This window comes from Staurois parvus, unplaced genomic scaffold, assembly GCF_062004578.1.
Source record: "Staurois parvus isolate SC_StPar_1 unplaced genomic scaffold, SC_StPar_1.0 ptg000147l, whole genome shotgun sequence".
Taxonomy (NCBI): domain Eukaryota; kingdom Metazoa; phylum Chordata; class Amphibia; order Anura; family Ranidae; genus Staurois; species Staurois parvus.
Genome location: NW_028317943.1, coordinates 15,087,566 through 15,099,679, shown reverse-complemented (window position 1 = coordinate 15,099,679; position 12,114 = coordinate 15,087,566). Strand labels below are relative to the sequence as shown.

The 12,114-nt window shown below is 40.6% G+C and overlaps 1 protein-coding gene across 1 annotated transcript in view; it reads left to right on the top strand.

Annotated features, from left to right (window-relative positions):
* Nucleotides 1–12,112, top strand: part of ZDHHC17 (zDHHC palmitoyltransferase 17) — a 92,503-nt gene extending 80,391 nt beyond the window's left edge. Inside the window, exon 17 of the mRNA XM_089674074.1 lies at nucleotides 3,386–12,112. Within this exon, the coding sequence (XP_089530200.1) occupies nucleotides 3,386–3,524 (139 nt within the window). The 3' untranslated portion in view covers nucleotides 3,525–12,112. The remainder of the gene's footprint in view (nucleotides 1–3,385) is intronic.
* Nucleotides 12,113–12,114: the final 2 nt, after the last annotated feature.

The window sequence follows — 12,114 nt, the reverse complement described above, 5'->3', positions numbered from 1 at the left end:
GTCGTGCGCTGCATATTCTGTAATGAATGTTAATGGGCAAAATTATGCTGCAGCTGTGGCTTCTGGGCGCCAAAACAGGCGTATTTTACTCTGTACGATCATATGCCCTAGTGTGTGGCTGAGTCAAGAATCCTAAATGAAAACTGCAGCCATAATTCAGTAAAGATGGCTAAATTACACAGCTACAGAGGTAACCAGGAAAAAAGTGGTATAATAAGGCACAGGCAAAACAAAATAGCTGAGACAGGAAAAGGTAGTAGGGTGGGAATTGTGGACTAATTAAAAAAAATAATTTATTAGGGGCTAATAAAAACAATTAATTAGGGGCTAATTTAAAAAATTATTACAAAAAAAGTTGAGTTTACTAAAAACTCCATTGGACAGGGATTTCAGCCATGCAACTTTGTATCAGTTTAACAATGTTAGGTTGGCTGTTGCTGTGATCATTTATATGAAGGTTCCACTCTAGATGCCTGCTGCTAGCAGACTGGGATGTTAGCTGACAAGTAGGTCCTAACAGGGATGCACATGGCAGGTGAAACAATTGAATATGTATAGAAACATCCTGGTGGTTTAAGTAAAGTCCTTTAGGACATGTAGGGCTCATTCACACTTGACTGTTTTTCCAACTCTTGCCAAACGCCCCTATAGTGTTTGACAAGTGTTGGTCCGGCATTTGCGGAGCGTTTTATGCTCCGCAAACGCCGCATGCGCGTTTTAGCGGCGGTTGCTAGGCATTTGCCAAGCGTTAAAAACGCCCCACAAATGCCTATAATGAAGTTTGAATGGTGTTACCGCTCCGCAAACGCCTCGCAACTGCACCACAAATGCCGGCCGGGCGTATGCGGAGCGGCACCATAGACTTGAATAGGGGGCTTCAACTCCTCTTGACTCGACCAGAGGTGTCCGTTTTGCCACAACGCTAACGCTCCCGTTTGAACAGCACTATGCAATGTGCAGAATTTTCCCAGGTGTTTGGGAAACTTTAAAAACGCTTTCTAAACGCCTGTCTGCTGCTTGCTAACAAGGCTAGTGTGAACGTAGCCTTACACACAATAGACGGGCTGTGCACCTCAATGCTATAGTTTCTGAACTACACAACTAAAGTTGCCTGGAATCTATTGCTTCCACCACTTGCTGCAAGCTGATTAGACAACAAGTGTGCTAAATAGCAAGGGGTTCCTATAGTTCTGCCTGTTTGACATCTGGCTTTCAGCTTGCCACACACTCCTGGTACATTTCTAATGAACCAGCCAGCATTTGCTTTGTGGGTGGTCCAATCGCCACCCTTCTGCCCAACATCCTTGAGAAATCGAAGGAAAACTTTTTTGTTGATCAAATGTCTTCTGTCTGCTCGTACCTCGAACAGGCAAGGCAATACACCCTGATGGGAAAAATCAATGGACTACCAGAGCGCTCCACAGTGCCGTGTTAGTTCATTGAGAACTACAAGCTGACAGCCGCAAAGGCTATCGGAACTTATAGATTTCTCATTCACAGAATATTGTGATTGAGTGACACAGCCAGCCGGGTGGGTGAAGCCCTGCACAGCCCCCCTTTTTTTAAATTGTGACAGCTAGCATGGGGGGAGAAATTCTCCCGCTAGCCATCACAACTGGACAGCAGGGGCTGTCCTTACGCAACATGTTACAACCTGAATATAGGTGTAACGTTCCAAAAAGTGAACTTGTCCTTTAAGATTTCTGCTTGAGGTTACATGGTACAAGATGATCTTGTGTCTAAAGGCAGGCTTAGCTGAGTTGGTTAAGATGTCTGTGGTGCCTCGAATCCACACATTGAGAAGAGGAGATTAAGGGGGGATATGATCAACATGTATAAATACATCAGTGGTTCATATAGTGTAGAGCTATTCACCCTGAGGTCATCACAGAGGACAATGGGGCACTCTGTCTGGAGGAAAAGAAATGTAATCTCCAAACACGGAAAGGTTTCTTCACAGTAAGAGCTGTGCAAATGTGGAATAGACTCCCTCAAGAGTTGGTTCTGGCCAGCTCAGTGGATTGCTTTAAAAAAGGCCTGGATTCTTTCTTAGATACACAGAATATAACTGGATACTAACATGTATAGGTAAAGTTGATCCAGGGAATATCCGATTGCCTCTCTGGGGATCAGGAAGGAATTTTTTTCCCTGCAGGAGCAAATTGGATCGTGCTTTGCTGGGTTTTTTTGCCTTCCTCTGGATCAACTGTGGGTGTAAGTTTATAACTTTTTTTTTTTTAATGGTTGAACTGGATGGACTTTTGTCTTTTTTCAGCCAGACTAACTATGTATATGTATAATAGTGGCTGCCTGGTGCTGACTAAGGCTTGGTTCACACCTATGCAGGTGCTGTTTCTGCATTGCATTTTGCGTTTCATTTTTGCACCTGTGTTTTTGATGCGTTTTTTGCTTTTTTTTTCTTCTTCTTGTTGCTAGGCAGTTTTAAAATGCATCAAAAACACGTCAAAACGCAATACATGCTTTTCTGCAGCATTTCCATTGAAGTCTATAGAACCAGAAACGCAAATGTTGGTGTTAAAAAAAAAAAAAAAAAAAAGTCCCTAACCCTTTCCAAAAAACGCATCGGGTGAAAACGCACAGATGTGAACATGTCCCATAGGAAATCATGTTAAATGGACTATACTGCGTTTCTGCAAAACGCTACAGAAAACGCTTAGGTGTGAACCTAGGGTGAATCTGTAGGATCCAGAAGTATTTATCATAGACACTTACATGAGCACATGGGTGGAGCATGCGTGTTGTGTTCTAGGGAGTTGTATTACACCATGCACCATTCGTCCAAACATGTTGGATGAAGATTGTTTACTTTTCAGTTCGTGCTATTTGGTAACCCATACTCTGTGTTTTGACCAGTGAATTATTTTTTCTTCATCGTATACAGCAGTGGCCTCCAAACTGTGGCCCGTGGGCCGGACGCAGCCCTTTACTTACTTTTATTTGGCTCTTGGGGGACTATTTAATCTACTGACACCAACACATTCATCCCAATGATACCAACAATGGGGCACAATTCCCACCAATGATGGGGCACAGTTCATTCCAATGATACCAAGAATAGGGCCCAATGACACCAATGATTGGGCACAATTTCTCCCAATGACACCATCGAGGCACAGTTCCTCTCACTAACACCAAAGCTGGGACATTGTTTACTCCCACTGATGCCGGGTCATTTTCTGGTCCGCCCCCCCTAAACTCTGTAGGATAGTAAACTTTCCCTTTGCTTAGAAAGTTTGGAGACCCCTGGTATACACAATTGTACTGCTTATATGTAGGTTATCTTAATACAGGAAATTGTAACCGTTTATAGTCAAATGCTGTTTGTAATGTTTATTTTGTAATACTGTGAACTTTTCTATTGCAGCCATGGATGTATCAGAAATATCATAGACTTCTTTGAGTTCAGATGCTGTGGCCTCTTCCGCCCTGTTGCTGTGGACTGGACAAGGCAGTACACAATAGAGTATGACCAAACATCAGGCTCAGGTTACCAGCTGGTGTAGTTTCCACTTAAGCGCTACATGGCCCCGTCTGGTTGGTGCCTGAAAATGTCTACTTGTCTCTCGCGAAAACTTGCCCCTTGAACTATAGCATGCTGTTTGTAGGGCTATTGAATCTTACAGTACCTTCTCTGTCAGCATTTTATCAACCACAGTGACCATGGACAGGACCTTCTGCCCACACTGACGTAGAGGAAGAAGATATTTGGGAGAAGATTTTGAGGAATCCTTTGGATTATTTTGAACAAACGTGAATCTGAGATTATTATAATTAATTTTTATTACAATTATTTATTTTGCACCGTTCACGACCAAGCATGGCATTGCTCTCTCAACAAGTCAGTCGTCTTCTGCTTGAACAAAACCCATTGCCATTTTTCTTTCTAAATACGCCCAGCAGAGAAATGCTTTGTAGTACACCATCATAATCCCCCAATGTGGCCTGGCTTGAGCTAAGAGTCTGTGGCATTATTATTCCTGTAATGTGATCTCCCACAGTTGTGCTCTGTTGTTGTGTCGTTGATAATGTGAATTTTGATGCCAGGCTGAAGAATCGTGAATTCCTATTGGCCTTTCAGCCTGTTGGGTTAAGTTGGTGAGACGGGCACATGAGGATAACAACAACTGAATGTATGTTTCCTACATTTTATGACTGTCAGCTGTTCCTACCATCTGTTTCTGCATTGTGGAAATCCAATGTTAAATTTCCTTTTCTGCAGTAAAGCAGATCTCTGCAGATGCATGCGAGTAGTGTTCTATAGGATCGTGAAGAAGCTCTCCATGATGAACCGCCAAATAAGTCCCTGTTTTTGAGATCTTGCATGGAACTGGTGTGATGACTGGATGCTCTCATTTCTAGGACTCCTCCCCATTGTGCACTGGAGGGACAGCGCTGGACACACATATAACGTCAAGGAAACACAGTGGTCTTTTTTTTTTTTTTTTTATGTGCTAACTAGAATATGTTTCTTTGTAAGATGGTGAAAGAGAATTGAACATTTTTAAGACACACAAATGTATCATAATGCTTTGAAATGGTGAAAGCAACCTGTGCACACCTTTTATTTTATTAACTGCCTAGCTGCAAAGTTCCTACAGTGCAGTTCACTTGGTCGGCTGCTCTTTGGGTACAGAACTGTTAGAAAAATTTACTAGAGCTGTTTGGCTTTACGGCATCCACAGTTGGCTGTAAACCAGTTTTATGCTGGCTATGTTTGATTCTAAACGGGAAACTCCAGGTCTGTTAAGAAACAATATCCCTTGCAGGTCAACTATATATATTGCAAAGAACTTTGAAAACCTTTATCACATGTCTACCTTTCCTTTTTCTGTAGATGTTGGATGCTGAGCAGGTGGGTCTGTCCTCTAAAATGACTGGCGCTGTAATGCGACATTGTGGGGTTGATTACTAAAGGCAAATAGGCTGTTCACTTTGCAAGGAAATGTTCCCTTAGTTTGTTGAATGAGTTGAAACTCTGCTGACTTCCATCATTCAATCATATACAAGCGTGTGGGGTTTTTTTTTCCCCCCTTGCATGTAATTGGATATTTTTTGCAAGTGACTTTTTACCACATTCAGTACGCGAAGGGCAACTCCCTTGCAAAGTGAAAATCCTCTTGCTGAACAGCCTTTTTTTTCTTTCATAAATCAACATCTGTGTCCCCGTCCCCCCCACCCCCTTGACATTTTTGTATGTAGATGGTATTCTTTGCAATTATCTTACCAAAGATTAAATTTACTGCAAGAATTTGCAGTGGATGCCTACAATTTAATTTTTTTTTTTTTTTTGATCCGTTCTAAAAGCCAGATCCTAAAAAAATAGCTGTCTTCAAGTCATGTACTATTGCCATGGCTGCAAGATAAAGAAACCTCTGGATATTTGGGGTGGCCATTTAGACTGAAACGGGACATTTTAGTAACTTTGTTTTTTTTTTAAACCATTTTTAAAAATGAACATTAATCGGTTTATATTTAAAAAGTAGTTAACGACATTTATGCATATGTAGGTAGTTTTCATAGAAAATTGAGGGGAGTGAAAATGATGTTAATGAAGAAGAAATTTTGTATCCACATCTAAACACATTTCCAGTGGCTTTGATTCCCTTAGGTCCTGTGTCAATGCCATCTGTTTGAGACACTTCTGAGAAGTATTCAGGATTCATTGATGGGTGCATTTGACCTGCAGTTGACTTCCTTCTGACTTGTATTTGGCCTGCTTTAAGCAGGTTTTACATTCTCAGACTTGTATGAGAACATAAACAAAGGCTTGCCAGGCCCTGAAAAATGGCTGATGACAAAAATGTTTCATGATTTTGGTTTGCCACAATCTGCACTATACACTCAGATTTGACAGACCACTTTGACACTGGTGAAGGTATGACTATATCTAGGGCTTGTTAAGCCTTTCAGTATTGTAAGTGCTAATAATGACTTGCAAAGATTTTCCAACTTTCTAGACAAGCCCTGGTGTGACCGGGTCAGTGGGGAGGAAAGTGCAGAAGATTCTTGTAGCATGATATGTGGTGGAAGCTGCCACCATACTGAAATGGTCAGATATCTCCGTACCTTCAGTCTCAAGGCATTTTATGGTTCAAGTCCTTAATCAAGAACTTAAATCTGTTTTTCATCAGTAGTTGTGGTGTGTGTATATAGTCTTTGCAAAGCCGGCCATAGAAGGTTCCTTTGCTGTTTTTGCAATCAGCCCACTGGCCAATCGAAAAAAACAAACATTTCCCCCATCTACACAAGTGAGCTGGATGAAGGTTTCCCCCCTGTTGTGCCATTGTATTCTGACAGTGGGACTTGTTTTCTATCAGAATACACTGATCAGTGGCTGCAAGCCTCCGATCAACAAGTTATCCAACTGTCCGATCTGACAGAAATCAATCATTCAATCTCTGTTGAACTGGCCATATTTCGATCCATCTATGGGCAGCTTAATTTCTACAAATTTCTGTAGATACCTTCAAGAGTAGATGTTAAAGCAACCCTGTACAGGACCTATAAAATTCAAAGCACGTGTAATGGTGAATAGAATACGTTGCCTCACCATATCTTCTGTGCCCCTCACAGCGTATCATTGGAGCTCCTAAATGTACAGACTTTGGTACATGTTTCATCTGGCAGTGCTCAAGCAATGAGTATTTATTTCCCTGTGGGAGGAGGATATGTGGACTTTAGGGAAGCTTTGGTGGTGCTCTGTTGGGGATAAGACAGAACATCGATATAGTGAGGTACCCATTGTGCCTTCGTAGTGAAGGTAGGGATTAATTGAAGGCGTCATACAGCCACCAGTATTATATGATTCATGGTAGAAATGGAAAGTCAAAGTAAATTTGAGCTCCTAATCTGCATATTTGTTCCAGGTCATTGAAAGCACTGAAACCACTGGGGGAAAAATGACGTCTAGAGAGGTGATATGTTCAGAATTTGTCAGTACATCTAACCTAATTACATTTCATATTTTGTTGAAGAGGCATGTGCTAAATGAGCTGCCAAACTGGCATTAGCCATACAATCATTTCCTGGATATTTGGCACTTTCAGCCTAAATTCTAGATTGCAGTTGTCACGCAGGGGCTCTGGTAACAAGAGTCAGGGTTGCTCCCATATTAATTGCAAATGTACTAACATCCAAAGGCTGAATACCAGAGCTACTGACCTAAGTTTAGAGAAGCTAAAGTAAAAAAAAAACAGGACGTAATTGACCTGATTGAGCCTAACTTATTCTTCGAGCACGGTCTTATAAAAAAAAAAGACAAATTATAAAAATATAAAGTAGCAACATTGAAACCAATGCCCACAGCCATTAATCGGGTTTTATCTTTTCATCACTAGCTGAACAAAACAAAATATCCAATTTTTCATTCAGGATTTTCTCCAGATTTCCTTTCCCTGTGTTTTCTACATCAGTGGGGTACTGTATACTTTTTTTTAATCCAAATTGGAATTGTAGAGGTGGTGAATGTTTGGTTAGTATTTAAAGTGAAACCTCAGATTAACAATTTTTCTTGGTTTAGAATAGTTGAGGGTTATAATTGTGTGTGATATAATATGCAAGGTCATAGAACTTGTTGCCTTTTCTGTTATTTAAAAATGAGAAACTACAAAGAATAGATTGTGATAATGTAACTCTTGATGCCGACACCAATGCCTTTTCTTTGGATAGCCATCTTCAGGTTGTAGTGCACTTTTTCAGGCAAGGGTGCAAGCAGAAATATTGTGTCTTTCTAACTTATTGTGCTGTTATCTACATAACTATGATGTGGATGTGGCTTGTGTATGTATATGTATACATACTGTACATACATATACACACACTGCTTTTTTGTTTATAGCATTGTCACTATAGCCAGTTACCAGGCAAAAAAACATTGCAGGGATTATTTGACTGTTGTTGCTTGTAAGTACTGTATGTAGGCCATTAAGACATCATTTACACTTTCTGCTTCTCCACATGTGCTCTGTCTTTCTACTGCCTTTATATATACTGTTGGAGCATCTACTGTTAGTGGATTTAGCTTGGCTAGCTGCCTGCAAACATTAAATGACCATCTACTTTTCTGTCAGTTCTCAGCTGGATAGGAAGAATCTAATGTATGTGAAATGATGCTCAACATCTCTGATCAAATGTTCCTGAAGGGCAGTGTATTATAATTGCATATGGTCCCTTTCTAATTCAACCTTAACGGAAACACTTGTGTGAATATACTATAGTGCTACTATTTTGCACAGAACTTGCCCTTAAAGTGGTTTTAAAGCCTGGACATTTTTTAATTTAATGCATTCCCTGCATTAAGGGAAAAAATGTCCCAGTATTTCTGTTGCCCCTCATCTCTATATTATACTTATCTGAGTCCTACCTCGATCCAGTGCAGTGCCTGTCTACAGAGGTTCTCTCTCTGCTCACGGAGGCAGCAGCAGGAGCCATCAGCTTCTGCCGCTGTCAATCAAATCCTGTGAGCAGGGGGAGGGCTGCGCTGTGTGTGTCTATAGACATCCCACAGGTGTGCCTTCATAGCAAGCGGCTTGCTATGGGGGCACACATGAAAGAGGAAGAGCTAGGAGCGCCGGCGGGGGACCCCAGAAGAGGAAGTAAGAGAGTCCTATGTGTAATGCTATTGCACAGAGAGGGTGAGTATAACGTGATTATTTTAGAGGGGGAAAATAAAAACCTTTATAACAACTTTAAAGGCAACTTAAAGTGGTTGTAAAGGCAGAAGGTTTTTTTTTTTTTTATCCTAATGCATTCTCTGCATTAAAGTAAATAACCTGTGTTTTAGCTCCCAGGCCCCTCTAAATACTTGCCTGATCTCAATCCAGCACTGTGCCCGAGCAGTGGCTCTCAATGAACACGGAGGCAACTCCTGCTGCTGTCGTCAATAACAGCCTGAGAGAAGAGAGCAGGGGGTGGGCTGGAGCGGCGCTGTGTGCCAATGGACACAGAGCCTGGCTTAGGATCGAGCCTTCACAAATGCCTACATAGCAAGCAGCATGCTATAGTGGATACTTGGAAGGGGGAGAGAAGCCAGGAGGACTAGCAGGTGACCCCAGAAGAGGAGGATTGAGCTGCTCTGTGTAAAACCATTGCCCAGAGCAGGTACGTATGACATGTTTGATTTTTTTTCTTTTTAAAATGTACCTTTACAATCACTTTAAGATGGTTGGATTCTTTTATTCATGTGTTAATATTCATTTTTTTGTTCCCAGTTTATAGAATACGCTTGCTACTATAACCTAGTGAAATGTGCAGTGAGGCTGACTGTAGACATTGGATGGCTGCCAGACAGGCATTCACATTCCAAACTGCCAATCGCTGTTACATCAGTTTATTAAATAGGAATTCATATTCATATGCAGCAAATGTGCATTCCATGCACTCAGTGGACACCTATGATTCTAGTGTCGTCTCTGGACAACAATACTGGATTAAAAAAAAAAAAAATCTATCATGGTAGATGGTACCTCCACCTCTAAATCTGTTGGCCAAGGGTTTCTGCTGGGGAAACTGTAAACGTCCTGATTTGTTTTTGCCTGTCAGCCTAGATAAGTCTTTCTCAACCTTTTTAGTATTGAGGAGCTCTTAAAATACTGTTTAGGTCTCAGGGAATCCCTACTAATAATTTTGCCTATAGCAGCCTTTTTCAACCAGGGTGCCATGGCAAAATGCCTAAAAATTGGCCAAAAATTGTGTACAAGCTAGAGGTGGTTCAAGCTTGCCTTTTAGTTACACAAAGCCACACGTTTTCATTGTGCGCCATTCCGACCTTCTAGCCGACAACCAATGACATCAGTTGATATGGAAAACAGTGGGTGCTGACACAGCATCCTTTTTTGCCCCTCCCCTACCTTTCTTCGTCAGCGCTGGGGTCACATTAGCTACATGACAGGGAAAAACTGGGGGAGAAGAGAAACCATGGCATACTAGTCAGTAACTGTAAAAGTGTATTTGATTGGGAAGAATAAATCACCTTAAATGTTGGGAGTCCTACATATGTGCATGTTGATGTAATATGTAAAACTATTTAGAATAATTTTAGAATGGGGTGCCTAAAGACTGTCCATAATTCTAAAGGGTGCATTGAGATTGTCCATCATTTTAAAGGGTGCCTTGACTGGGGAAAAAAGGTTGAGAAACACTGGTCTATAGCTCATGGTACATTAGTGCAGACAGCAATTTCATATAGAAGAATAGGGAATGTGGTGTGGTTGACACCCAGGGCTGCTTGGTACCAAAAATATTTTTGTAATAAGAATTAAATGGAAACAAATGATTACGGCGAGAAACGAAATACAGATAGTGAAAGTTCCCTCTTATTGGTGGTCAGTGGCAAAATGTCACCTTACATTGGTGGCCAGTGGCAAATTGTCACTTTACATTGGTGGGCATTGGAGAAGGGTCCCCTTACATTGGTGGTAAGTATTTGCGAGACCCTTTTGCACTTCTTTTTACAGGGAAGATGCTCCTTAAAAGAATAATAAAGAGTAAGGCAGGTCATACATTATGCATTTTTTTCCCCTTTAGCCACAGAATTCAGTACAACCAGCCTGCCCATAGATGGATTGAAATTCAGCTGGATCCTGATGAACCGGCCAAATGTCGATCCATCTATGGTCGGCTTAAGGAATGTGGTGTATATGACACTTAGGGCTCTGTACCAACAATGTAATTTTTCAACAATATAAATTGAAAAAAAACAATGGACAGAATAGAAACCTAGACCGTGAAAGTGCCTCTTATTAGAGGTCGGTGGAGAATTGTCACCTTAAATTTGCAGTCAGTAAAGAAGGGTCCCCTTACATAGGTGGTCAGTGTGAGAAAGGCCCCTTTAAACTGGTGGTTACAAGGAAGATGCTCTTTACTTTAGAAGTCAGTGGAAAAAATGTCCCCCATACAGATGTCTGGAAAGATGATTGGTAGAGATTACTTGTCTGTAAAGCAAAAATGATTGCACAATCAATCCCTAGATACTTCCAGAAGAACCCTCGGTTTTCACTGAACCATGGTTGAGGTTGGCTGTTCTAGACCCTAGTTTGACTGCCCCGATAGTACCAACTGCTTGTTTTGAGAATACATCAATATAAAATTCCTGATGAGCTTTTAAGTTTTGGAATGCTGATTGACGGCCAGTCTGTGCAGATACCAATTGGTATCATAAATCCTGTGCTATTACTAGGTAGGCAAAGCATGTTACCACTAACTGTGAGTAATGGTCCGCTCTGTAAACTGCAGTGTTTGGAATTTTGCAGCTATTCATTATTCAGGATTAGTAATCCCTGTGACAACTCAAATCCTCTGGTGTTTTAGGAGCTGCTTACCTGCTACACATGTACCATGGATATAGTGCTAATGAATCATTCATCTGAAACCCACAAGATATCTGTGGAGCTACCAGATCAGGAGAGGATGTCCAGAAAGTCACTGGTGTGTAGGACTTTGTTCATTCACACCTTTCTGCACTATACTTTTATTTGTAGTCCTGTTTTTTCTTTTGTCTAAATTGATGTATATATTTTTTTTTTTTTATATGTCAGAGTTTTTGCACATAAATGCCATCTTATGTTTGTTCATGGGTTATCCATATATTTTTTTACGAGTTAAGAGATGGAACTACAGACCAGCTTAGACTGTATAACAATATGCACTGATGATCTGTGGTTACACTGATTGGCTGCCTGGACTCGAGCAGTACTTCACACACAAAAGCATGATTGGAAAAAGGGCAGTGGTATCTGTGGAAAAATCATATCTGGAAACTTAAAAAAAAAGAAAAAAAAAAGTTTTGTATAGTGAAACCTAATTTAGGTAAATGTGTGTCCTTGTTTATTCCTCTTAATGCTTTTTTTTTTTTTCTCTCTTTCTTTTTGGCGAGTCCACAACAATACTGCAATACATTTTTTAAGCTATTGAATTGTATGTATATTTCATTTTGTATTTATTTAACTGTGCCAAGTATTATTTTACTACTGTCTGTCTTGATGTACTACATTGTGAGCAACAGAAATTGTACATTTCATAATTTAGCTCTCCTTCCATAAGTTAATTTCATCATTTTTGTAAGTTATTAATCAAATAAATATTGACAATTCTGTT